A 25,858-nucleotide genomic window follows, 5' to 3' on the forward strand; every position below is an offset into this window, starting at 1 on the left:
GGAATAGTGACATCTGAAACAATTGGTTTTAAAACAGTCAGAAATATAGCTATTGATTGACTGAAGGAGATTGTTCTGGCCTCCAAGTGTACAATTTTGCTTTCTTAACTTGTGGTGTGAACTTTGAAAATAGCTTTTAAAGAAAGTTTTAAGGAAAAAAAAATGCAGCAGGGGCAATAGAGCTTCTTTCAGAAAAAATTATGGAAGAGTAGAAGAAGCCAGGGTTATTTTCCTGATTACTTCTCAGCCATCCAAATCCTGGATGAAAAATATTACTTGGATTTCATCAGGAAGATGTAAAAAGGGCTGCTGTTCAGAATCTGTCTGGAAAGTCAACATGCACATCACTTTCCTGGGAATAGGAACTTCCCTGGGGATGGGAGATGGTGTAGTCACTTGCAAACTGAGGAACATGGAAATTTAAAGTGGTTTGTGGAGTTGAGCAGCTGATTTGAGAAACCTCTGCTAGGACTTGTTCTAGAACTAGGCAAAGAGTCCAGTGTTAGTGGGAAGGATTTTACCTGGATATGTTTTCTCCAGGCATCTGATTACCTGTCTTAATTTGTGCCTGCACAGAGGGATGGCACCTGGCATTCTATCCAACCTCCACACGAGGAGGAATTTCAGACAGTGAAATGGTCGACCTCAGTGTTTTCCAGGGTAGTTAAAAGCATCTCCCTGTTGTGCCCTTCTTTGTGCCCTGTGTGTCTTGTCAGGCAGTCATTGCAAAAGCAAAAAACATTTTAAAATATTTAAAGCACAGTCTGTAAAGACTCATGATTCAGACATTCAATTAATGCATTCAGAGTCTGAATTCAGAGGCTCTTATCATGCATGGTCTGGTATGCACAGCACAGCTGCATCTCCATCTGCTGAACTAAGCAGTAGTTTGAAAGATGGGAACACAAGGTACAGGTTGATGATGCTTACATTGCTATGAACTGAAGGTAGAAAGTTTCTAAACTGATGCTATCTGTCTGTAGAGCTAAAACGAGATAGAAATTTTAAATTTCCTTTTGAAATCTCTGTGCAAAGATAACTGTGTTTCTTTCCCTTTCCTCCCCCCGCTTTAGAATAATGCTCAGTCTCTGTTTGCCCTGATTACCTGCATCATGTGGGATGGGATTCAGGCATTCCTGGGACTCAGGCTTCTGGGGAGGGCTGGGATTTGCTGCATGGATTGCAAGGTGGTGGAGCTGAGTCTGCTTTGGATAAGCAAGGGTTAAAATATCTCCCAGCCCTCCTGTCCCTTCTTCTTTCTAAAGAAACACGATCCAGCTCTTGAACTACCAGCCCTTACCCTCTATTCTAGGCTGTTTATTATTTTAAACACTGTTAATTGTTATTGTTTCCAGTCATATCTGATATAGGTTGTCTGAAAATGTCAGACAGGACTGATAGCCCTGTATCCTCCCTGCACCCACACAACTTACAGCTTTTTGCTAACTTGTCTGTTTCCTTCATGTCACCATCTCTCTTTTGGGAACCAGACCTGTGACACCGTCAAGTGGCTTTTTCCAACGTCAAACAAACTGCTTGTGACAGAGTTGGAAAAATCCACCCAGAAGATCCTAGTTCCAGCCCCAGCTGCTGCATTAAAGCTGGGAATACCCAGAGCCCAGTTTAGGATGTCCCCAGATGTCATTCACCTCCCTGTGCTTGGCTGGCAGCTCCTGCCAGGCTGTGTGACTGATTTTCCAGACATTTTCCAGCCTAGCAGGAATTACTCCTCTTCTTGGACCTGACATTTTCCAAACCTGGAAGCTGCCCCAGGTTAGAGCAAAGCCACTTCAACTCCGAGCTTGGCGAGAACATGGAGAAACAAAATCCTCCTTCGTTTCTAGGAACAGAAAAAAAAATCATGTGGCTTTATCACAAACAGCTCTTCAGCTGTAGAGCAGTCAGGGATTTTGAGCCTTTCAGGACAAGAATGTGTCTCAGCATTCCCATGGAAAAACTGCTTGTGATGCCCAGCAGCCTTGGAAATTATTACACTGCAGACATGCAAACCTGCAGGGCTTTTTTTCCAACTCCTCATTAATACAATCATTACCATTAGCCCAGACTATTTTTGCCGAATTCAGAGCTCCTGTGGGGACTGGGACAGCTCTGATAAAATCCATTTATAAAGGTGAAGGCGAAATACCAGGGCTTCCCTGCAGGATTGAGGGGGCAGAATGCTGAGAGGATTTCCCAGGAGAGCCCTAGTTGGAATTTGAAGCTGGATGCTCTGCTCCTTTTTCTCCTTCTCCTTCTCCCGCTCCCGCTGTTACGGCGGTACCTGGGGGGGGGAGCTGCGGACCGACCTCCTCCTGACCCCAGCGGGGGTCGATGGGGGTTTCCTCGGGTGGCAGAAAGCACTCAGCCTTTGGGAATTATTTTAATAATCCCTTAGCTCCCGCAGGAAGAGAGAAAGGAGGGGGGTGAGGAGAGCGCTGCTCCATGGCCGGGGTGTCGCCGCCATCTTGCGGGCAGCGGCGGTACCGGCCCAGCCCGGTCCCCCGGGGGTGGCCGCGGGTTTCGGATTGTGCGTGTCCGACCCAGAGCCCAGAAGGGCCTTTTTGAAAATTTTTTTTAGTTATGTTTTCCCCCTTTTTCTGTCATCCAAGATGTCCGCGGACTGCCACGCCGTTTCAAACACGATGGGCAGGTGCCTTGCTGCTTCATCCGCGGCTCCCTCAGGTGGATCTCCTCAGGTACCACGGACTTGGGTGCTTTCAGGAAAATTCTTTAGGTGGTCTCAAACATGCTCTGCTCCCATAAATGGTGGATATGCCTTCTCACATTGCCTGTCTTTGCATTCTGCCACTTGGGTAGCCAGAGCCCTTGCTGGAGCAAAAAAAGTCATCAGCTTTTTCTGTATCCTGCATGACCAGATCTCCTCTTCCCTTCTGGAGAGGGCACACACTTTCCGTGGTCTTCCTTTTATCACTGGTGTGCCTGTATAAGCATTTTTTGTTGTTGTTGTCCTTGAGATCCCTGGCCAAATTTAACTCTGTCTAGGCTTTAGCTTTCCTTACGTGATCTCTGGCTGATGGGACAATTTCTTCCTCCTCTTCCCAGGTTCCCTGTCCTTGCCTTCACACACTCTGGACTTTGCTTTGACGTGGCTGAAATCCCCCCGGAGGACCACAACTTGTGACTGCAAAGCTGCTTCTGTCGATTTGTAGAGGGCTTCATCTGCTTGGTCCTTAGCAGACCCCTAAAAAGGTACCACCTGCCCCTGTCTTCCCTCTATCTCTGACCTGTAAGCTCTGGGTCAGCTCCTTATTCATTCCCAGCTGGAGCTCTAGGGATTTCAGTGAGTCACTGATGTGGAGAGCAATATCCCCTCCTCTTCTCCCTTTTCTGTCCTTCCTTAAGAGCTTGGACCCATCTATTCCCATGGAATATGGAAGCCATCCCACCATGCCTCAGTAGTGCAAACAACATCGTAGCCCTGCAGGCATGCACATGTCTGTACATCCTGGTCTGTTTCCTACTTGATGGGAATTTAAATAGAGGCATTTAAGTTGGATCCCCCTTGAGGATTACATTTGCCTTCATTTCAGGTGTTTTCTTGCTGACCTGTGGTCCTTCTCCAGGTCCAGAGCATCTCCTACTGAAAATGGTCTCAAAGCAGTGGCAATGGGATAGATTAATGCTGCCCTCCTTTGCCAACTCTTAGCTTAAAACCCTGTTTACTGAACAGACAAGCCTATGGCCAAAGATGCTCTCCCCTTCCTCTAAAAGATGAACCCCATCAGCCCAGGTTTCTCAAAGCCACTCCCATGGTCTGTGTTTTAAGTCCAGTATTGTCAGTCTGAAACTTTCACAACTTGCACCTTCAAAATCATCATCAATTAGATCTTAAGCTTTAAATTACAAATGCAGATAACATTTGGAATTTTTATTTGCCCAGTGAGTCTTGGAGCATTTTAGAGATGCCTGAAGAACTCTGGAACCTAATGAGACAACCTGTGGTAACCAGAAGACTCCCAGACCAGTGCACTACTGTCATTGCTGCTACAAGCTCTGGTTTGTAGGTAAGTGCTCTCAGCATACTGGAAGTGGTGATAGAGGGGAGAATTTTCAGCTTCACTTAATTGGAGAGACCAGCAATGGCTCCACACTCTGCTCAGTGTGTTGTAGTGGAACAGCAACAGGAGAGAGGGACAAATGAAGTGTTTTTTTAGGAATACAATCCAAGTTAAATGACTATGATTTTAGTACCACAGACACAACAGGGAATGTAGTAGAAGGGAAGGCAGTAAAGATTATTCTTTAATCTGCTGCCAGTCCAGGAGTCTAGCAGTTACTGAGCCTTGCAGACCAAATTTCATTTCCCAACTTGTTCTAGTGCAGAAATTTTCAGTCAAGGCAGGCTCTCTGGTGAGCAAAGTGTACAGAATAGTCTCCTTAGCTTAGTAAATCCATCATATGGAACTGAGAGCTGGATAAAATAAGTGTAGCCAGCAAAGCATATTGGAGAGAAGAACCATGTGCACTCCTACATGAAGTGACTGATTGAAATAGCAGTTTGGTTCTCATTCCTCCCTCAGACAACTGTCTAAAGAAACCCTTCTATCCCTCAACAGTACAACCAAAAGGTGCCTAAAGCAAGGATTTACAAAGGTTACAAAATGTACTGGGATCCTTCTGACAAATAGGTAATTCCCAGCAAAAGCACAAGGTGGTGAGCCTTTAGGTGGCAGAGCTCCTTAGTGGTTTTATCTAAGCAAACTTACTGATTGTGCCCAACTCCACTGAAAGAATTAATAAAAAGGAAACAGCAATACAGCAACAAGTAGCATTTAGCCCAGAGCAGCATCTGTGCCCCAAGCTGCTTACTGTAATACTAAAGAGTACAAATCTGATGATTTGATAATACAATGTCAAACAGTAAATCTGGATCAGCATTCCATATATCCAAGATTAAGCATTTCTGAGGCAAAGCCTTCAACTCCCTTAAAAGAGAAATAGGCTTTAATTCTAATTTTGGGATAGTGGTTTTACTGGGGAGTTACTTTGCTGATTTCACAGACTTTACATCATCTTTATTAAAGGGTAACTGAGATGGCTGAGGTGTTTAAGCCTGAGCTCAACCTCCAACTGCCACAATTGCTTTACTTAATTTTTCTACCATGTAAAGTCAGCCTTTTAATTGCTTAGGAATGGCTGGAGATGACAGAATTTATCATGGATCATGGCACTGTTTCCCTGCATAGGAAAACTGTTAACTGCCCTCATGTTTGAAAAACACATACCTGTCTGTAACTTAATGGAGAAATGTTGTAAAAAGGCCAGTAAACATGGAAATACAGAACAATTACACTTAAATATGAATTTTATTGCTAGAAGTATTTTGCTGTAAATCAGTAATGAGAATGAGGAAATAATAAAACAGCAGCTAAGATACAGGGTGCACAAGAACATGAAGGACTTCAAGGGGGGGAGCACATTTGCTGCATGCTAGTTCCATGACTTACACATATCTATATTAGTCATATCATGAGGAAGAAAAGCCACAAACACAGCTGAGGAATTATGAATTTTCTCCTTTACTCAGCTTGCTTAGCTGGTTCCATCACCTATTCAATCTCTACTGAAGAACAAACACAAGGAAGCCAGTTTGGTGTGACATTTTAGTCCCATCTAGACACAGCTCAGAACATTCTTTAGAAAAGAAGATGTCTTTGCTAGAAATCAGCAGTTGCTCTGTACAGAAACACTTCCCACCTCCTTCTCTCTGCTTCATATGCACTCACCACAAGAGGCAGGCTCTCTAGCCCACACGTTCAAGCAAAAGAAGCCAATAGCTATGTTTTCAACTTAAAGCAGGAATTGGGGAGGGAACCATTGTTCAGCTTTTTCAAGTGGTGGGATTTAGCAGAAGGCTGAGCTTTTCCACCCCACTCTCTGGCCTCTGTCCAGCTGTCCATAACTGAGGATCCAAAAGTAACTGGTCACAGATGTGAGCAGAGAGACTTAAGACCTTTGTAAGCACTGCCATATTAATTCTGATTTGACTGTAACTGCTATGCAACAGATTTAGTCATCCTTAAAAATAATGTACACTGCAGAAACAGTGGCACTTTAGTGGCTGTGGACCTCCCATAGCCTCTTAGAAAAGTCTTTGGCCCCAGCAGGAAAGCTGATGCTTGGTTGCCATGCTGCCATCACAGCATCATCAACAGCACTGCTGAGAAACAAACACCTCTCTAGGACTCTCATTTCAGTCTGTTTAAAAATGATCTTACCACACCCACTGCCTCTTCCCATCACTTTGGTATCCCCTATCTGCAGATTCTGGCATGGCAGTCCCTCCAAGCCCCAGAATCCACTCTGGCCCTGCAGCTTCAGCTCACAGCAGCATCTACACAACCTGCAGAAACACTGGACTGGTCAGAAAAAGGCAACTGAGTCATGCTTGTATCCAGATGGACATGAGGAAAGATATGAGCAAACCTCCACTCTGTTCCTCATCAACAGGAGCTACAACCATCTCCTCAACAACCATGAATTCAAGTGGCTACCCCCATGCTGCTGCTTTGTGCACCAAGATATTTCCACCTCTGGGTCTGTTGTGAGATCAGAAAGGCAGCAAGCACCTGCAAGAAGGTAACTGCTCTCTCCATCTAATGCTCTAATCCAGAATTGTACATTTGCTCTCTAGCTTCTAAATGCCTCTGCTGCCAGGGTAGAAAAGTAGTTCATTATTTTTGTATAAAGCCACCTATTGTTCCCAAGGTAGAACTAGAACCTTCAGCTTCTATTTGTAATTTTTTTTCCTCTTGAGAAGAGGTAAGGTTTGGTTTTGGTTTTATTTTTTTCATGAAGACTTACTTCGATTTGAACTCTTAAAAAAAAGATCATTTCATGCACTAAATACAGCCCAGGAATGTTTTTGAATCAACATAGTTGTTATCTTAGATACATGATTTGAAGAACTGGGGACCTAGGTAGAGTTATCTCCTGAAAGCACAAGAGATGCTCCCCTCTTGTGATCAACAGCTCTGGCAAAAAACAAAAGAACCACACACACAATACAACATAAATTACCAGCTGATTCACTTTCTGCTATTCTTTCACAATCATTTGGAAATTCAAAAGAAATCACAATGATGTTCAGTTGTTTTATTCTCCCCACCCCTTACAAGCTAAGTATCACACAGGGAAAAGAGGAGATGGAGGCAGTTTGTAGACCTAGTTCCATTGCAAAGTGCAAACTAAACAGCAGTGTAGAGCTGTAGTCAGTTCCAAGGTATCTCAAAGCTTTTAAAGGGGAAAAATGATTCATTCAAGTTCCAGGAAGTCACCTTTCTGACCCCAAGGGTACCAGGCCTCTACAAGAACTTCAGTATTCTACTCCAATTTATTTTGGTTGGGACTATCAATGGAAAACTTTTGTTCTGGTCTTCTTTTGAACCTCCAGCAAGTCCTTTCAGTACAAAGCACTGGCAGAACACACAGAGTTTGTATTAATCCTTGAAAGGACATGCACACACACACTGGTGTACAGCTCAGAGCCAACATTTCTTGAAGCAAGTTTACATTCCCTGAAACAAGCTCACTCTTAGAAATGCAGCCAAGATTACATCTGTTTACTTTACAGTTATTCCTGTTTGTTGAGTTGGTCCTAAGAGTCATGTAAAGCTTAGTGCTTCCCATATCTGCTACCCAAATTTGTTCCAAGACCTCTATTGCTTAAATCTGTAGGATGGAGCCAAGACAGCTTTAGGGTGCAATGAAAAAGGTTGCAGCTTGATCTTAATTTATGGGGTGAGAGGTCTCACCTCTTTTCATCTTTCCTGACATACCAGCAACACCATGAACCTTAAGGAAATTAACCTACTTCTGAATGAAAGCATAAGACAACATATTAAAACATTATGAATACAGGAAGCTGAAAGTGGAAGTATAAAAATAAGTCCTCTTACTATAAAGAACTCAACTTAGGCACCCTACCTCTTTTACCTGAAGAAGAAAGCACCTGTATTTCTTCAGAGCTTTCTTTCCCCTGCCAAGCACAGCTCAGCGTGGATTTTAACAGGATAAAGTAATAGGACACACAACATTCATCCCAGTTGCACTCCAGATCACAATCCCTAGCACAGCAGCCTGCAGGAGTACATGTTGTGAGGCAAAGACAGCCAGGTTCCTTGGAGTGTTTTCCTTACCAAGTGAGGGAAGGAAGCAAGCTGCTGAATTTGAGGGGAGGGGGGAGTGTGCACAGAACAAACCCAGGCTCAGCTGTGCTCAAAACTAATTGCCAATAATGAACCTGGTTCAGGAAACCTTGGAGGCTAAAAGGCAGCCCCAGGAGCCATGGCAAAGCAGCTGGTATCAAAGTGCCTGTGTGCAAGGTCTACTTGTGCTGTTTGTCTCTCCCCTCTTGACTATTACAGCCTATAGAGGGGTTCTGGTAGGCCCAACAGGGAAAGGGTTGTGCAAGTTAATTCTGCAGGCTTTGCAGAGCCATACCAGTAGTGACAGAGAGGTCACAGTGGCCCCTTCCTCAGCATGGGGTTGGTCTGAGGTGACTGCTCTACAGACAAGACAGACCACTTGCCAAGCTAAAGATCCATTACTTCACTATCAAGAGGGATTCAGGGTAAACAGGGAGGTGGAACAAAAAAACCCCACTGGTCTTCCCTGCCACTGGGCATTCACATTTCTGGGAGGACAAAAGAGCTGAGGAGTGGTGCCACCTCTTAGCAGTTTGCTTCTATGTTCTTGAAGACAACTTCACCTGGATGGGGAGACAGACAGGTACAGGACTCCATCCATAAAAAATAAACTACCATCTGCAGGCAAAAAAGTCCTCAAGCATAGCAGGCTACCTAATGCCAAGGAGTTTCTGCTGAGCCATAGGTTGGTTCAGGGAATGTTTAGAAGCCAGGGAATGTTTGGTTTACAAATTAACTAATGTAGGGTTTGCAGAGCTACTGCAAATCTCCTGGCAGGACAAGATTTTAGATGTCCCCAAACCCTCATTTTTTTCTGTGGTCTTTATAAGAACAGTCTGTTCACAAAAGTGGTGACTGCTACCATGTTACACTTGTGCTCACCTTGATCTTTATCAGCACAAACCCTAAGAACTCCCAACATCTGAACAGGATTTAAGAGCAGCACTTGCCATCTCCAACCACTCAGCCTTTGGGTGCCTTTGAACTCTCCTCAGGACAGTTAAGAATCACTTAATAAGATGTCACTACTGAAAAATAACTATTGCATTTCTTAAAGTTTAACAGTAAGTAACGTTGCCAATATATTATTGCACACAATAAAGGTTTGGGGAACTACAAAGGTAAGGAAAGGGTCAGCTAGAAGACCCAGAATAATGATCCCAGAGCCATTCCAGTTGCTGCTCCAGCAAGCATTCCCAGGGCAAGATCTCCATCACTGTCACGGTAACGCTCTCGAATGATGACGTGGTTTGCAGGAGGCTGCCCATAAGGTCCTAGGTAAGAGGAGAGTGTTAGGAGGAGAGGGAAAAAAATGTGTCTTTTAATAGCATTGTGATTTCAAAATATCTCTGTTTTGTCTCCCTCTTCCTTCCACTGATGATGATGTCAGCTACAAAGGGAGAACACCCCTCCGCTTTGAATCATCTCCCACATTTATTAAATAAATCCAGAGGCCCAGGAACACCTCTAGCCTTGGAAGAGTTTAAAATCTGGGAGATCTGTTACATCACAAATGTAAAACTGAGCACTGTTCTGAATTTATATTAGCCAATCCTAAATTAAGGTGGCTAAGCTTAAAAGCACACTCTAACATTTTTCTCTCTTTCCACTTTTCCTAGGATTGACAGCTGTACAAACTGAGAGCAACAGAAGATTTCACAAAGCTCAAAGCAGTGCCTTACAGCAATTCTAGTCATGCAGGTAAGTTGCAGTCATGTTTTGGAAGTGTATTTACCTTTGGAACTTACATTTAATTCTGAGGTCATAGGTGAGTATCAATGGTGAAATAATTAAGTTAGGTATAAGAGCATCAGATGAATCAAAACATCCATCAGTGCCCACTATGGAGTCCTGAATCAATCTTGTTCTGGCTCTCTTTATCTTTCCTTAGAAAACAGGCTGCTTACCTATTTTGAGAGTTTTGTGCTTCAAAAAGAGGCTATGAAGTTATTTAAGTACACTGGGATTACATTAGCATAGAGTGGTTTGGCTTGAGAGGGACCTTAAGGATCACTTAGCTTGAAAAATTAGGAAGATTAAAAATCCCTTTATACAAATTTCACTGCACTTGCTTTGCTGTGAAAGGGTGAAGGGACTTGTTTCCAGTTACAAGTCAGATGTGGTGGGTGGCAAAGGATGGAGATCAATAAAACCAGAGAGCCTCCCTCAAAGAACTTCAATGGGAAGGTGAAGGATATGGATGAGACTGGTTACCTTGGTATGGATACTGATAGGGAACAGCATAAGCTTGTCCACTGGAGGTGTAGAAGACTTGAGGACCAGGAGGGGGACATACACCATTGTACTGGTTGTAGCCATAGCCATAAACCTGATTAAATTTAAAAAGTCCATTACAAAGAGATTCTTTGCTGTGCATCTGATTATGCACCTGGTTCAAGTCTCCCTCATTTCTAATACAGTCAAAGGTTCACTAAAATATCCAGTCTGTACTGATGCAGCCTATTTACTCCCTGGAAAGGATACAGAACAGCTGACTGACTCCTGAGCAGCATTCACTCTCCAACCTTCCTGGAGAGTGAATGGCAGAGGCAGGGCCTGGATTATCACACAGAGCAGCTTAGCCAGCTTTTTCTCTCTGTCCTCCTGCCAACAGCAGCTCTCTGCAGAGCTCAGAAATGCCAGGTAGGCAGCAGCTGATCCCAACCAACTTTTTCTTTAGCAAGTAAATGTCAGATTCAGGACAAACCCTCTGTAGCTGTAGGTTTTGGAATCAATTTTGTTCTCTAAAAGAGGAAGCTGCTCTTCCACTGCAGAAGAACTGTGGATCCAGGAGCCAGAGTTACTGTGTTGCTCTGACATCTTGGATACAGCAAAATCTTTGTGTGTTAAAAGTGACAGCTCCAGTCATTAAATCCTATTTTTCAAATTCCTGATTTTATATCCTTCCAGTATTTACAGACTGTGAAAGTGCAGTCACACCTCCTTATGTTAAAAGATACATAGCAAATATTTTTCAAGATCAGACAAGTAAGTTCTGCCCTGTCTCTAAGAAGCTTAATTTTCCCAGTTGACTGAGCAACCTCCCTACTAAATCTGCCTCAAGCTCTGTCAAAAGAAATCCACCTCAAATAGGAGTGACAATAGATTTTTAGTGCCTTACTGTAACAAACAGTAACAAACTTTAAAGCTGGACCTGTGAAACATTTGGGAGTACAGTTTTGAGTGCTTAAAGCATGGCTGCTTCTGCTGCCTCACTTATTTTAGCACTTCCCAGCTGCAACTCTTACCTCAGGTGTTGGTGTGGCATAAGCTGTATAGGGTGGAGGGGCTGAGGATATGGCTGTCTCATCATACATCACATCAGATCCCACGTAGCCCTAAACACCATGGAAAAATAGCAGTTACCACCTTTTCCTGCAGTCAGCCAGTCAGAGTAGTGCCAGAATTAACACTGAACTTAAAGAAAGGCTAACCCTTAGACAGCCTGCATGTTAAGAAAGCAGTGAGTATTATAAAGAGCTGCAAAAAGGACTTGGAGAGCAGAATAAAAATGCCTCATCAACCACAGGAAGCCCTAAAATTTTTTGCACAGACACATGCACATGTGTACATGGAAGCAGGTTGACTCCTCCCCTAATTTTATAGCTTCAGTTTTAGAAGTTACCCCTTCTATTTGCCTGGATTTGGCTGCAGGGATGCCATGTGCTTGTGATCCAGAGGATCATTCTTCTCCCTACCCACCCTGATGCTCATCATCCTGTTTTTCTCTAGCATAGAGGAATGGACATGATTTCAAAGTAAACTGCTGGACATTAACACTGATGTGGTGCTTCACTATCAGTATAAAGTCTAGGTACTTACTAGGTACTTGGTATACTTACTGTGTTAGTTCTGGCATCCTGGAGAGCAATTTTCCATGCCCTGAAAAATACCCCACATTATTTAGTGGAACACTGCTAAAAATTAACACCACTTTTTCTTTTTAGGACGATGAAAAAAACCCAAGATTAGCAAGCAGAGATACTGCTGGAGAAAAAATTCAGATACTGCATATGTCCAAGCCTAATGATACACTAAAATGAACCCAGAAAGAAGATACACCAAGACTGAGAAATAATTCCTTTCCTTGAAGAGCTGAGATGGAACGGAGAGGAAGGAAGGAAGATGGGGAAGGAGGAAGAGATGCAGTTTTGAAGGTCCTGACTGCAAGCACAGTGTGCAGCCATGCTCAGGATAAGGTAAGAGGAAGAGATGTACCAGGGAAGTTGTATTTCTTGCTTGAAAGTTGCATCTGTTCTGACTCGTGGTGCTGTTACAGCTTGACCAGAAGGTATATACACTTCCCATAGATATTCTCACACCATATGGCTGGCAGCATGCTCAGTGCACCATGCATACTTGGCAAACAGTGATGACAGAAGTTATCTATCTATACATAGCCAAACCCAGTTGAGAGCCCACAATAATGGAATATGCTCCTTTCACTGCTTATTGAGATGTCCTTGGACTATGCAGGGTCATGCACTACTCAAAGAATGAGAAAAATGCAAAAAGATCTGGTCAGCAAGTCTTGCATTAATCATATCATTAAAATTTTTACACTTCTCCCCCTTTACTGCTTTCAGTGACTCAACTTGCATTGCTAGATAACAGCTTGCAGGACAGCTATGGTTTTTGTCACTGAAAGCCTTGCTTGAAAACTTTCATAAAATGTGTCTCTGAAAGTCTGAAGGAAGGAAAATAATTAAGAATAGAGAAAAAGAAAGATAAAAGAGGAAGTAGCAGCAAACCCCAATATTCTCTGGCAGACTTACAGGCAGTCATCTGCACTCTCTGCACAGAGGTTGACTGTCTTCCCATCACGGCAAACAATCTGAAGTAAACAGTCTCTCTGCTTCCCCTCTGGAGGCTGGAAATCTGGGTCAGAAAAAACAGACAAGTTATGAAATAATTATAACCACAATTTCATGATGACGTTTCCCACAAAAGGCTGAACGAAAAAAAAAAACAAAAAAACCAGGGCCAGTTGGAACTGCTACCCATGGTATCAGAAGAAATGAGAGAAGGAAAAGAACCAGCACACGTTTAATCTCTGAATATACAAAAGCTGAAAGTTTCATTGTTACCTCGACATTCATTCCCCACCCTGAGGTTGATGCAGTGGATTCTCATGTGGATTTTATCTTCTAAATCGTGGCGATTTGGGTCATCATAGAAAATGAGACGGCCGTCAGACCACAGGTCAAACCAGTTCTTCTTCCAGCGCCGTAGAATAGTACCTTAAAAACCAGAGTTAGTTTTGAGGGATGTATTAGGAAGTATTTATGTCTAAGAGTTACAAAAAAAAAAACCCAAAAAACCCCAAGAAATCCTTCACAGTTGCTCCAAGACATTGTGAGGTGCCAAGCAGAACCTGTACTAACTCTCCACTTTAAACCATTACAGAACTGGGTTCCACACTTCAGGTAGTATTCAAAGTAACAATGGAGTTTATTTTAAGTGTACAGCCTGGCACATTAATTCTAACTTGCTGCAACACCAACTAGAAGGCATGACTAATTCAAGACATGAAGATGTCAGGTAAGGTTTCCAAGTCTCCACTTAACCAGCACAAATTACAGATTCAGCCTCTGAAGCTGAATGCCACTCTGACACCTCAGAGATGGAATATCCTGTTTCCCACTGCTATACCCAAAGGTCACATCAAAATGCTGTCATGACAGGTCATTCTGTGGAGTGTCCTAAAGGTAAAAATAACAAGCCCCCAACAGTAAATAACCCACAGAGGTAAGGTTTTAAGAAAGACATAGGGACCACTAAGTTGTTCTGGTGGTTTTGAAGAATTTAGACAGAGTGGGGAGAAAAGAAGGTAAAAAGGCCATGACTTACTTTGCCTGAGCAGCCATCCACTCTTCACAAATGCCATTGGTGCTTAATCTATTGGACAGAGGAAGAGGAAGGTGAGGGGGAGAAAAGCAGCCTTCAGTGTTTCACAATAATTCATTAGAAAGAGGCATCTTGGTATAATATCATCTCTTACAGCTGTGGTATTGCAGAGACACACAATAGATATTATCTGAAGATATTCAGTAAGGCACAACGAGTGTTGTGGGACCTAATAAATGGAACAAAACAAGCAATTGTGGCTATCAGGAACCACTTTAAAATTTAAACAGAAAATGCACAAGCTTACAGCTCCCACTCTTGCAACCTGGGGAAGAGCCAGCCTGGAGTGACTGCTTCCTGACTCACCACCACTTCCTTTCAACGCTGATCACTTGACACCCATGTGCTTCCTGTATGGTGCACTCACAAGTTCTAAGCACCCTGGCTTCTTCCCCACCTCCCTTTATCTGTACTTCCTCTTCTGTTTTGTTTTGTTTCAAGTTCCTGGCTCAAAGTCCAGCCAAAACAAAAGCTGAGGCAGTTTAATCTCAAACAAGGAGGAGAAAGCTGGTTTTATGACCTCTATTTCTTCCAAACTGTCACCAGCTCACTCCAAGATGAATTGAAACAAGTAAAAATTAAGCCCATAGAGTAATACTCTGGTTTCTCCTTGACTTTTAAATGAAGCTTAAATTGGCATGGGAAGGGTCCTGCATTAAATTCAAGTTATCAGACATGACATTAAGCACTCAGCCACTTCACTCTGGTTTATGAGCATGCACAAGACGATAGATCAAGTATAGGATATATTGGAGGCTGAGTTTTTATTTTAGAGCTGAATAGTCTTCTGACTGTTGTTCTTAAAGAGATTCATAAAATCACAACTATCTGGATGCAACTAAACTAGAAAAACAATAGCAGAAGCATTTTAACCCTCCCTTGAGAAAGCTGCCTTTTTTAGAAATTATCTGTGGGGCTTGCAAGCCAATATGAGAGACAGGTATTTAAACTTACCAAATAACAACCTACTTGTAGCAGAGTAAGAAAAGCAGGGGGAAAAGGTGGCACAGTAAATCTAATATACAGGAACTCCTTCTAGACACAGAGTGTGTTTAAAGCTGGGAGGGGAGGGAGGAGTAGAAGGGAATTTTGTTATCTTCTAGTAAAATAAAGTTAGTGAGCATCTACTTAATTTCTGATAGATGTATGTATGCTGTCTATTGGACATTACTTACAGCTCTGTCCTCTTCAGAGTACCAGGCAAATACTGTTACACAAGTAAAGATTACAGCCAGCAGAATTTCCTATTGAAAAATGCCATATCCAGTACAGGCTCAGGTGTGACAGTCAGGACTACCTGCAGGTGAAGTTTAAACTCCAAGATAAACTTCTTACTCTAGTGGCTTGGGCCAGCTTGCTGGGAAAACAAACATTTACCTGATAGCTCATTGAAAGAGAGTGTCAAACTCCTCTCATCCTGTTCTACTCCTGCTCACTCAGTGCTGTTCTGAGGTCTAAGCATGCTGCTGTCACCTATCTAAAGAGTGAGTTTCAGACAGAGGCAAATTTATTCTTCCAAAGTCACAAAGCAGTCTAAAGCACCTGAACCTCATTCTCCTACTACCAGGGTATTCTCTTCTCCCCTTACATTCTCCTTTGCAAGGGAACAGTCTTCTTGCTCTTGGTTTTCATATGAATGCAGTGGTGCTTCCATGTCACCCAGTTTGCCCACTAAGCTGAAATTCCTATATATTTCCAGAGGTCTTTTAATAGTCTAAAAGCCAATAAAGAACTTGCATGAACTTCCAGTCTGTTCCAAGTGCTAGATTAGGCCATGGAATGTTTGTTGCTGCCTTTAAACCTACTCAGTTATACAACAGCATAACCAGATTTAACTTAGACACACAAAAGGGAAGAAATTAAAAAAACATTTCACTTGGCAAATAAGTTTTGCCTGCATTACAGGCTCACAAAATCTCATGTTGCAGAAAGCCTCACAGGTATCTCAGGCTACAACAAGGAAAAAGGCTTCTGCAGCTGTACAGCACCTTGCATGGCACCTTAAATGCAACAACTACATTTTCCAAACACAGAGTTTCAAGGCCAAAAATTTCAGCTCTGAATAGAGAGCAAAAAATCACACAAAAGATTTTGTCAGCACTGAAGTAGGAGGTGCAAAACCAATTCTTTTTTAAGGACAAACACTGACTTGAAGTCCTATGCAGTATTCACAACCAAGCCACGTTATGTTTGGAAGATTATTTCCAGAGCTAGATGACAGCCTGGCAAGATCAGCAGCAACTGAGCAGTATTTGCTTGTTTAGCTCAGTGCAACCAACATGGAAAATGGGATTTACACAAAGATGGATGAATGAATTACCAACCTCAGCCTTGCCTCCTTGGTCCCTGAAATCTAAATGCAGTAATATTGAACACACAAATGCAGTAAATGGGGAGGACTATTCCTTCCTATTCCCTGGAAGAGCAATTGGGTTTTTTTCCACAGAATATGATGTGAAATATCCAACAGTCTTTTCCAGTTCCATTCTTCTTCTCAGACCCAGCTGACTGGGAGGAAAAGCAAACAACCCAAACGTTTCTACCCGTGGCTTGTAATTACCAGAGCAGTTTTAAGTATGCAAACCAGCACTGGCCCTGATTCTGCACTCCATGGAGATGGAAGGAGCTCAGCAACACGGCCCCAACTCAAGAGCCGAGACCTGCCTGACAGTCCTTGATGATGCCCGAGGCAGAGAACCGCACACAGCTCAGAGGAGCGTTCACACCTATCCCGATTCACCTCCCTCTCTCTTCCTGAAAGCCAATTTTCTGGGTTTGGAACTGCCTGACTCTGCACCTCGCTACACGCAGGCCTTCTGGCCCTGCCCTTGTGTTTATTTTTTATTAGTTCTACCCGGAGCTGCTGTTCTAGTTCACAACCTGCCCGTACAGCAGCCAGCACCCGCACAGCCCGCACCTCCGGGACCGCCCGCCGGGACCCTCCGGCCCCGCACCCGGCTCCGTGCGGGCCGGCAGCCGGGCCAGGCCGGGGCAAAGCGGCTCCCGCCTCCCCCCGCCACCGCAGACCCCGAAGAGGCGACCGTCCCTGCCCCGAGAGCTCCGTCCCACCTCCGGTCAGCGCCCGGGCTGGTTCAGGGGACTCCTCCCGGGCCTGGCAGCTCCGGGCCCACCGACCGCCCCGGCCCCGGCCTGCACCGCGGCCCCGCTGACCTTCGGGCGGCTGGCGGGGCCCGGGCAGCCGCACAGATCCCTGGCCCCCGCCGCTCCCGCTGCCCCTCCCAGCTCCCGCCGTGTCCCGGGGGCCGTACCGGGGTCCCCGCACCCTTCCTTACCTGCCGCTCCCGGCCCCGCCGCCCGCCCCGCTCCGCCAGCGGGAAGCGCCGGCCCCGTCCTGACGTCAGCCCGCAGCGATCCGCTCCGCTGCCCTGCGCCAAGCCGGGAGCGGGTCCGGGAACAGGACCGGGATCGAGTGCGGGTCCGGGATCGGATCCGGGTCCGGGAGCAGGAGCAGGAGCAGGATCGGTCCCCGCCGCAGCCGGGCCCTGGCGGGACGTGCCGTGTTTTCCGTGGGCCCCCGCGGCGTTTGGCGGGAAGGCGCATGCGGGGAGGCGGGCATGGGGCAGGTGTGGTGCGGGATCTCGTTAGGGTTAGCGGGTCCCTCCCCAGAACGCGGGTCTCGGCGCGTTAAGCCCATCCTTCTTCACAGGTCAGCCCGGTCACATGCGCGTTTTTTTTTCAGAATCTGTTACGTGGTTATTTCTGGTTTTATTAGTTTTTCAAAACTTAAATATGAAGGTTTTGGGCAACTTGAAAGTAGTTGGGTGAGAGCAGCAGTGCGGAAGATAGGAGGCTTAATGACGTGTTAATTAAAGTACCCAGCTCTGAAAGTATTTGTATAGAGCTTTAAAGTTTCCCTGATGAGATGGAAAAGAACATAATTCTCGTTTTCTAAAAAGCTAGATTGTCTCAAACAGAAAGATAAATCATAGACTTGGAGAAAAATATCCAGACTTTCTTAATACGCTCCTTTCTCTCTCGTGGGAAAGACTTTTAGCTCTTACTATTCCTCTGGGTAGCTGACCCGCACCCAGGATTTAAATTCTTGGGCACATTTCACCTCCAAAATTTAATCTATCTGATTGGTTTTTTGCCACGTTGTCACACGAGCTGAGTTTCTCATCTGGTCGGGAACAGGACTGCAACCTGCAGGCGATGCATCCCGAGCAGGTTTCCTAATGAGTCTTACAGGGGGGGAGCTGAAAGGAAGGGCTCAGATTTTTCCATTGCTTTGGGTTTTGTTCCAGTGAGATTTGCAAAAGGCAGCATCTCCCCATAGCAAAACATGAGGTGTAGGTGCAAAACCCGGGGTATCTGTGCAACAAATCTGGAAAACAAAGTTTGCTAGCAGGCTGCACAAATGTCCTGCTCCAGCTGCTGGTGATGAGGCTGATGGTGATGTGCTGGCAGGCAGGCTCCCAGGGATAGGGAAGGGATACTGCAGACCCAGGATGCAGGAGGGATATTGCAGACACACAGGAAGGGCTGTGCCACTGGGATTCCCAGCTCTTGTTACCTCTGGGAGCTGGATTTTGCTCCTGAGTAGCAGCCTACTGTGGTGACAAAGCAGGTAAGTGGTTTTGGGGCAATTCAAGAACTTTAGATGGCTGTATCTTGGGAAGATATCTGTACTAAGGCGTCAGAGTTGAGAAAAGTGTAAATTGCTTTTGAAAATGGCACTGATGAGCTCTGATAAAAGACTGGGAGGCTTCCCCAGGTGCATGCAAAGGCCATGGCAAAGGTGGAGGATGCTCCATCTTGGCTTGTATCTGAAACCCTGTTTCTTCTCCTTTGCTTCCTTCCTATGTAGTTTGTAGAGCACTCCAGACTCTTCACTCTGCTTCTGCAACAAAATCATCTCTTCAGGTGTTTACTCCATCTCTTCAGATGTTTACTGTGTTAATAAGCTCCTGTCTACAGCTTTTTGATGTGAGGCCACTGTAGCTCTCTCCAGGCAGCAGATTGCAGAGAACAGACAAACAAAAGGTTCAGCCAAAAGCTGAGGAACTTTCTGGATGAGACTCTGGGACTACATTGTCAGCTTCTGCTGTTCAAATCTGATTAAAAACGAAAGGCCACGTGCTTAGCAGCCATCCCTGCAGGTCATGCCACTAGAAAACCATTTCAGTGTTTCACCATCTCCTCTTTGGCAGGAATGGAGTTTGGGATTTCACTTTTATTTGTTGGCCATTTTGTAAAGCACAGGTTTATCAGGGATGGGCTAGGTCCTTTGCAACTTGCAGAAAAGTTACTGTCTCATTGCAGCCATTCTGAAAAGAAAGAGGGGGAAAAAAAAAACTTTTACATCTTTGTTTTCCCCCAATAACTGAGAGCCAGCCAGCATCAGTGGGAGTGTTTCCTCTGAATTAGCTGGGCTCTGACTCTCACCTTTACATTGGCTGTACTGTTCCATTAGCATTTAAAAACAGTGATATATGCACAAAGTAGAGGACTGACACTGGGAAAAGGAAGAGATGGCAGGGGAAGAGGGCAGAGATCAAGAGTAGTTATGCTCCATTTTCACTGTAGGAGCTAAAGCACAGGAACAGTCAGACACAGTCACTTAGAAAGTCTGTGACAATGTGGTGAAATAGATATTACACCTCTTGCTCAGCCACCAGGTATCTGTGTTCCCTCATCAGACCATAGAAAACCCAGATTTATGTTCTAGCCTAGCACTATATTGGAAGCCAGGTAATAAAGCTCCAGTTGTATGCTACTTGTTGGTGAAGATTTGGACTTAGGTCTGGAATTTACTTTGGAAGAACTGTTGATGAGGGGGTACCTGTTTTGCCTAAATTCAGTCTTGAATCTCACTGGAACTGCTGTGTTAAAAGTCAGTTCCCTCATCTTGCTCTGAAGACCCTGCCCTGTGTTGTATCCAAATATCTACTGAGCCTGCTCTCCAAACTGGAGGAGTCAAAACTGGAAAATCACTTGTGGCAATCATCAGCTCTTCAGAAGGTTTTGCATTAGGCCCCATATTTTTGCCCTTTTTTTTTTCACCAGTCAGACACTGGGGGATACTGTGCTGCATAATAGCTACGCTGAAACGTGGAGGATGTGTTTGTGTTTGCTTTCTGCTTTTTTAGGGACAGATTCCAATACCTGCATCTCCCAAGAGCCTCTGCATTCCTCTGATTAAACAGCAGGAGCTCTGGGTAAGAGTAGAGCTTGACTGAGAGTGTTTTATTTCTACAGCTGAGCTCTCTTGATACTGTCCTGAGTGAAAACAGAAAATTTGACAGCTCAGAAAGGGTCCTGAAAGAGGGCCCACACACCCAAACACAGGTACTCTGAGTTCTTTGCTAGGAATTATTTCTGCCAAGCTACATGTTCCCACTGAGCTGCTCTGGCCACATGGCAATATTAGGGCCCCCACCCAGCATAGTGCCATTTGTTGGAGCTAAAACAAGCCAAGAAGCAAATTATCTTCTGCCAGAAGAAGGCAAAGGCCAGCTGGAAGTGTTTCTCACCTTGGTAATGAGGCCCCTTGAGTGAGCATTCCCAGTCCTCATTCAGTTCACCACTCTTATCACTTCTGGGACTGGATGTTTATCTTGCAAATCCCACAGACACTGGAGCAGAAAGGTTTTAGGCAGTGGGCTGCAAGAAGAAAAACAGAGAATTCAGCACCTACCATCAGTATTCAGCTTTTAGAGGCAGTAGAAAGATGTGAGCACTGGAGGAAATGTTCAGAAATCTACTCTAAGGAAAACTGTAGTTAGCATAGCAAGCTGAAATGTTCCATATCTGACTTGCACTCAGAATTATTCTCTTCCAGCCTGCACCTACCTATCTCTCTTCTAGAAAAGCTGCAAAGGTTGGGGGTGGATGCCTAGGCTGAACTAGGAAACATCTCTCCCTTGCCAGCAGCATGATACCCTAAGAGTGCTTGGGGGTCTGGCAGCCTCAACTTTGCTAAGATTATCCTACTGAATTTGAGTCAGAGCAAGAAATATTATCTCCTTTTGTTTACTTCTGATTTGAGGTCTGGAAGGGTTGGCAGGTTGCTCTAAAATGCCTAAAATGGTAAAAATTGCTGTTTGAAGCAGTGAAGATGTTTCCTCTAAGCTAATTTGATGGGCCAGCACTGGAAGAGAGAGCTCTTAACTCAAATGTAGTGAAAAATACTCAAGACAGTGCTTATTTGGGCTGGTAAATGTAGAGATGATAATGATCTCCACGTTCTTTGCATATACAAAAGCTTAAGAGACAATTATTTGATAATTTCTGTGTACCTTGCAGAAAGCATTCACCAGAAACCAGTGATGGGAACAATCAAGCTCCAGGCACGGAGCCAATATGCAGCTGATTTTTTTGCAGGGTGTGGATCAATTGCTGAAAACCTCATCTATATAAAAAAGGCTTCTGACTGCACACTAAAAGCTCTTCACATGACTTGACCCATAATCTAACAGCTAGAAATGGAAAGTTCTGTTGTTTGTAATGACAGAGGCTTGGGCATGCCTGTGCTCTGCATGTAAGCAAAGGGGCAGCCCTGCCTCCTGTAATTAATCATTTAACAGCTATGGTAAAAAAAAAAAAAAAAAAAAGTGTTAATACAAACCATCTCTGAGACCAGCTTGACATAATGTGCTGTTTACTTGTTTTGAACAGGTTTGTAAATGGGCTCCAAAGCAGAAACCTGTTTTCCAAGTCCATACAAGCAAGAAAAGCAAATATAGTAATTTCAGGGAGGCAGCTGTGTGCACTTTAAGGTGCTGAGTCTGCTTTCCATCTCAGCAATAACATTCTGCCACCTTCTATGTCTTCAGAGAAATGAATTCACCCAAAGATAGAAGACAAGGCAATATTTCAAACGTGCTTCCTGAAAAAGCTACAGACCTTTAGAAATATGTAATATCTGTGGGATGTGAGTTCTTTGTTCTCTGTGGTACCCTACACAATGGGGTTTTGGTTTCTGTGATGTAAGTATAAGAAAATATTCTGGCAGAACAGGCTCTTGTAAAGTTTAAGGTGTATCAAGAGAGTTCCTGCTCCCCCAGCACTAGCACAGTTTGGGATGTAGTAGTTCTAGTTCAGTGAATAAAAGGGTGTTTGCTCCAGGCATTGATGTTTCTGGGACTGTTGGTATTGACAGGCATCTGTGCTGAGTCAAAGCATTAGGCCAGTGCATTAAAAAAAAACAATAAATATCCCCAGCCCTCCTGTTCAGCAATGTATTTGGTCCTGCCACCTGGCATTTGACACCACCTTGGAGCCAAGAAGAAAATTTCTATATTTTCCATATAGAAAATCCACATATCCATTCATTCATGCTCCTTCCAGAGCATTTACAACAAACACATCAGCATCCCCTCTATTCATCTGCCCTAACTTTCTAGAGCTCTAAGGTGTTTCCATCTAACCAGATCAAGCTTTCTAATGATAATATTCTACCTCTAAAACAAATTTCTGGCATGACAGAACCTGAAAGCCCTTAACTTGGGGTTGGACCAGATGATCCTTGAGGTCCCTTCCCACCTGATTCTATGAAATCTTGGATGCAGAGAAAGTCATCTGACTGGGGTTTTGTTGCTGTGCCACAATGAGTAAGTCTTCAAATTATCTGCTTATTCTCACTGGTCATTCCCTAAAGTTTTAAACTGAGAGTGGGACAGCTTTCTGGAAAAAATGCTGTAAGAGTGAAGGCAAACAGGCTGCACGTGTGGGTGAACATGTAGTGGCCTCGGTGTGTGGAAGTTCAGCTTAACTGTGACTGCTTTGGGCTTCAGACTCAATGAGAGAACTTGAGTCTGAGTTGATGAGTGAGTTTGAAACTGGAGACATTTCAGTCCTCAGCCCCTGCATGGTGCCCTTTTCTTTGCCAGCCACTGAGCCAGAGTAATGTGATAATTCCACTGCTGACAGAGCCTCAGGGATGCCAGCCGAGTTATAATGTGTAAGGAGGTTTCCAGAAGCCCACTTGTAGACCTAGAAGTCCAGATTTGCCAATTTATAGGTGCCTAAAGAAGCAGTTAGGAATCAATTTAGGAAGGAGCTGTAAATTAGATGACCTACAGAAGTGTCCTTTCCTTCTGAGACCGTAAGAAGTATCCCCAACAATTTACTTAGAAACTTGTAAACCTTGTCAATTTTCTTTTATTCTCCATTGTCAGAGCATGTGTGGGAACAGAACTCATCACCTCCATATCTGGTACAACCCTAACAGAAATGCAACACAGATGTGAGGTTCTGCAAATGGATTTTTGCCTCTTTACCTCCATCCACCTGCCCTCCTCAAAACTTCCCTTGACCAGTTGCTGTCACACAACATTTTTTTCACACAAAAAAAACTTTGCAAAAGGGATGCAAGGTGGAAACAGGACTCCTATAAATGCTTGTGGCAGGACTGCCAGCTGGGAAAGAGGAGGGCACTGGAGTCTGGATTGCCAGGAAGCTGAAGAGGAGCCAGCAGTGTGCCCAGGTGGCCAAGAAGGCCAATGGCATCCTGGGCTGGCTGAGGAACAGCGTGGCCAGCAGGTCCAGGGAAGGGATTCTGCCCCTGTGCTCAGCCCTGGGGAGGCCACAGCTTGAGTCCTGTGTCCAGTTCTGGGCCCCTCAGCTCAGGAAGGAGATTGAGGTGCTGGAGCAGGTCCAGAGAAGAGCAAGGAGGCTGGGAAGGGATCCAGCACAAGTCCTGTGAGGTGAGGCTGAGGGAGCTGGGGGTGTTGAGGCTGGAGAAGAGGAGGCTCAGGGGAGACCTCATCACTCTCTCCAACTCCCTGAAAGGAGGTTGGAGCCAGGGGGGGTTGGTCTCTTTTCCCAGGCAACTCTCAGCAAGACAAGAGGGCACAAGAGGTCTCAAGTTGTGCCAGGGGAGGTTTAGGTTGGACATGAGAAAGAATTTCTTTCTGGAGAGGGTGATCAGACATTGGAATGGGCTGCCCAGGGAAGGGGTGGATTCTCCATCCCTGGAGATATTTCAAAAGAGCCTGGATGTGGCACTCAGTGCCATGGGCTGGGAACCACGGGGGGAGTGGATCAAGGGTTGGACTTGGTGATCTCTGAGGTCCCTTCCCACCCAGCCAATTCTATGATTCCTGCTGGCTTTCTTTATGCCACAAAGCTGAAGGAAAAAGTCCTCACTGCTGAAATCATCTCTGCCAGCCTCAGCTGAGAGGCCTGGCAAGGAGGGAGGTGCACACTGAGGACCAGGACAGCAGCCTCATTATTTTGATGTCAGTGATCCACTGAGTGCACTCAGTTCACCAGGGAATAAATGGAGCTTTCAAAGGAATGGGAACAGCTGAGGAGAATGCTCTTTTGATTTACATCTTGTCACATGCAGAAGTGCTATGAAAGCAGCATGTATATGGGTGATGCTTTTTGCAGGCAAGGAGGCATTAATGATTGCTTTAAAAGCTCAATTTCACAGCCGGAAGAGTTGCAGTGTAACAAAGCCCATCAGGACTCACTTGCTCCAAGAAAGGTTCTCCCTCTAGGAGCTGGAGCTGCAGTTGTCACCAGCCAGCAGTAATTCAGAAATCCCTCTCCAAATAGAAGCCTTGTGGAAAGATAATCCTCAGGGAATATGCAGCCTGCCAACCTGTGCTCAGCAGCTTGTCCATACTCGTTGTGGTCTTGTTTGAAAGTAATTGTTTAGGGGAACAATTGCCTATTTTTTTTCCCATATTTTGGGGCACTTCAGACCCTGGACCGGGTGATGCTCTGGCTCATCAAAGGTGCTCTCTGTCTGTACTTTGCATTCTTTTTTCATCCCTGGATGTATCCAGCAGTTTGTACCTTGGCTGGAGCCTGGGGCTGGGAAGCTTCCTGCCAGGATGTGGCTCCAGGAACAGGAGCTGAACTGAACTGGGAACCCAGAACAGGGTGGCTGTACCCACTGGGTATGTCAGGAGGATCTGTTCTGAGGGGGTTGGTTTCCTTCTTCATCTTTGCTGCTTCAAGCAAACAACAAAACAAAACCCAACAACACTAAAAGAATGATTATTAACAATTATTATTAACAATTATGGACTCCAGAGGTTTAAAAGAGCATCCAAATATTGTTTGATGTACAAGTCCTGTAGCTCGTGGCAGGCATTACACATTAATTATTCACACGAAGCCTCAGGAAAAGCAGGAATGTTCTCTTCTTACCTTGAAAAAGTGACACATTTTACTTGGTAGAATGAATTGTTCTTGGCACTTCTTAGATCTATAGCTGTGGGAAGAGTTTCTGCTTGAGATTTGAATGTCTCTGCTAGCAAATTCAGGAGGTGAAATGTAAAATCCAAGGCATCACCAAGATTCGAAACAGTCTTAATTTTACGTGATAGTTTAACATCAATTATCAGGGAACACAGCTGAAAACACTGCTTGTATCAAGATAAGGATGCTCATATCAAGATAAGGAATGTAGTATTTGTATTTAATAATGTCTTATGGATCAGTGTCAGTGGAGGATCACTTTTTGGTCATTCACTAAACAGGCCCACAATGCCAAACACCTTATTGTAAATGAAGAGATCAACTGAGAGCTGTTATCCTGTGCTAGAGGATGAAAAATTCATTGAATGTAGCTTAACTTCTTTATAAAAATGTCTTTTGGAGCTGAACAAGTTGGGTTTTTTTCATGAGTGTGTTAGCCACAATTGAATTTCATATTTTGTAGTATCAGAATAAAGCAAAATATCCCTATTGAGTGGAGTTGAAATACCTAGAACTTCCCTGGATAGTGCTCAATGGTAAGAAAAAAGCAATGGGAATGTTATGTGGAGGGAATGAACCTGATAGAGGCTGTGTCCAGAGCAGATAGC

At 44.5% G+C, this 25,858-nt stretch overlaps 2 protein-coding genes across 6 annotated transcripts in view; both read right to left on the bottom strand.

The window, feature by feature from the left end:
• Positions 1 to 2,171: 2,171 nt before the first annotated feature.
• Positions 2,172 to 25,858, bottom strand: part of LOC139800087 (collagen alpha-2(I) chain-like) — a 217,060-nt gene continuing 193,373 nt past the window's right edge. The window contains exon 4 of the mRNA XM_071752801.1: positions 2,172 to 2,464. Within this exon, the coding sequence (XP_071608902.1) occupies positions 2,376 to 2,464 (89 nt within the window). The 3' untranslated portion in view covers positions 2,172 to 2,375. The remainder of the gene's footprint in view (positions 2,465 to 25,858) is intronic.
• Positions 5,309 to 17,606, bottom strand: PLEKHB2 (pleckstrin homology domain containing B2). 5 transcript variants are annotated; one of them, XM_071751701.1, is made up of 9 exons: positions 17,369 to 17,606; positions 14,019 to 14,066; positions 13,256 to 13,408; positions 12,944 to 13,046; positions 12,011 to 12,050; positions 11,417 to 11,506; positions 10,383 to 10,497; positions 6,482 to 9,442; positions 5,309 to 6,447 (listed from the first exon to the last, which is right to left on the bottom strand). In XM_071751701.1, exons 2-8 carry the CDS (start codon positions 14,053 to 14,055, stop codon positions 9,306 to 9,308), a joined length of 675 nt encoding a protein of 224 aa, XP_071607802.1. In that variant the 5' UTR covers positions 14,056 to 14,066; positions 17,369 to 17,606; the 3' UTR covers positions 5,309 to 6,447; positions 6,482 to 9,305. The 5 variants fall into 5 exon arrangements, with proteins under 5 accessions (XP_071607802.1, XP_071607804.1, XP_071607806.1 ...); XM_071751703.1 differs by lacking the exon at positions 17,369 to 17,606 and adding an exon at positions 17,145 to 17,223; XM_071751705.1 differs by lacking the exon at positions 17,369 to 17,606 and adding an exon at positions 16,993 to 17,151.

This window comes from Heliangelus exortis, chromosome 9 (assembly GCF_036169615.1).
Source record: "Heliangelus exortis chromosome 9, bHelExo1.hap1, whole genome shotgun sequence".
In the NCBI taxonomy this organism is placed as follows: Eukaryota; Metazoa; Chordata; class Aves; order Apodiformes; family Trochilidae; genus Heliangelus; species Heliangelus exortis.

Coding starts and splice junctions, on each gene's coding strand:
- PLEKHB2 (XM_071751701.1), bottom strand. CDS start 14,055: ATGGCATTTGTGAAGAGTGGATGGCTGCTCAGGCAAA. Junction 13,047..13,255: donor GGTGGGGAATGAATGTCGAG/GTAACAATGAAA, acceptor TTTCTGACCCAG/ATTTCCAGCCTCCAGAGGGG. Junction 10,498..11,416: donor ATGCCACACCAACACCTGAG/GTAAGAGTTGCA, acceptor AAATTTAATCAG/GTTTATGGCTATGGCTACAA.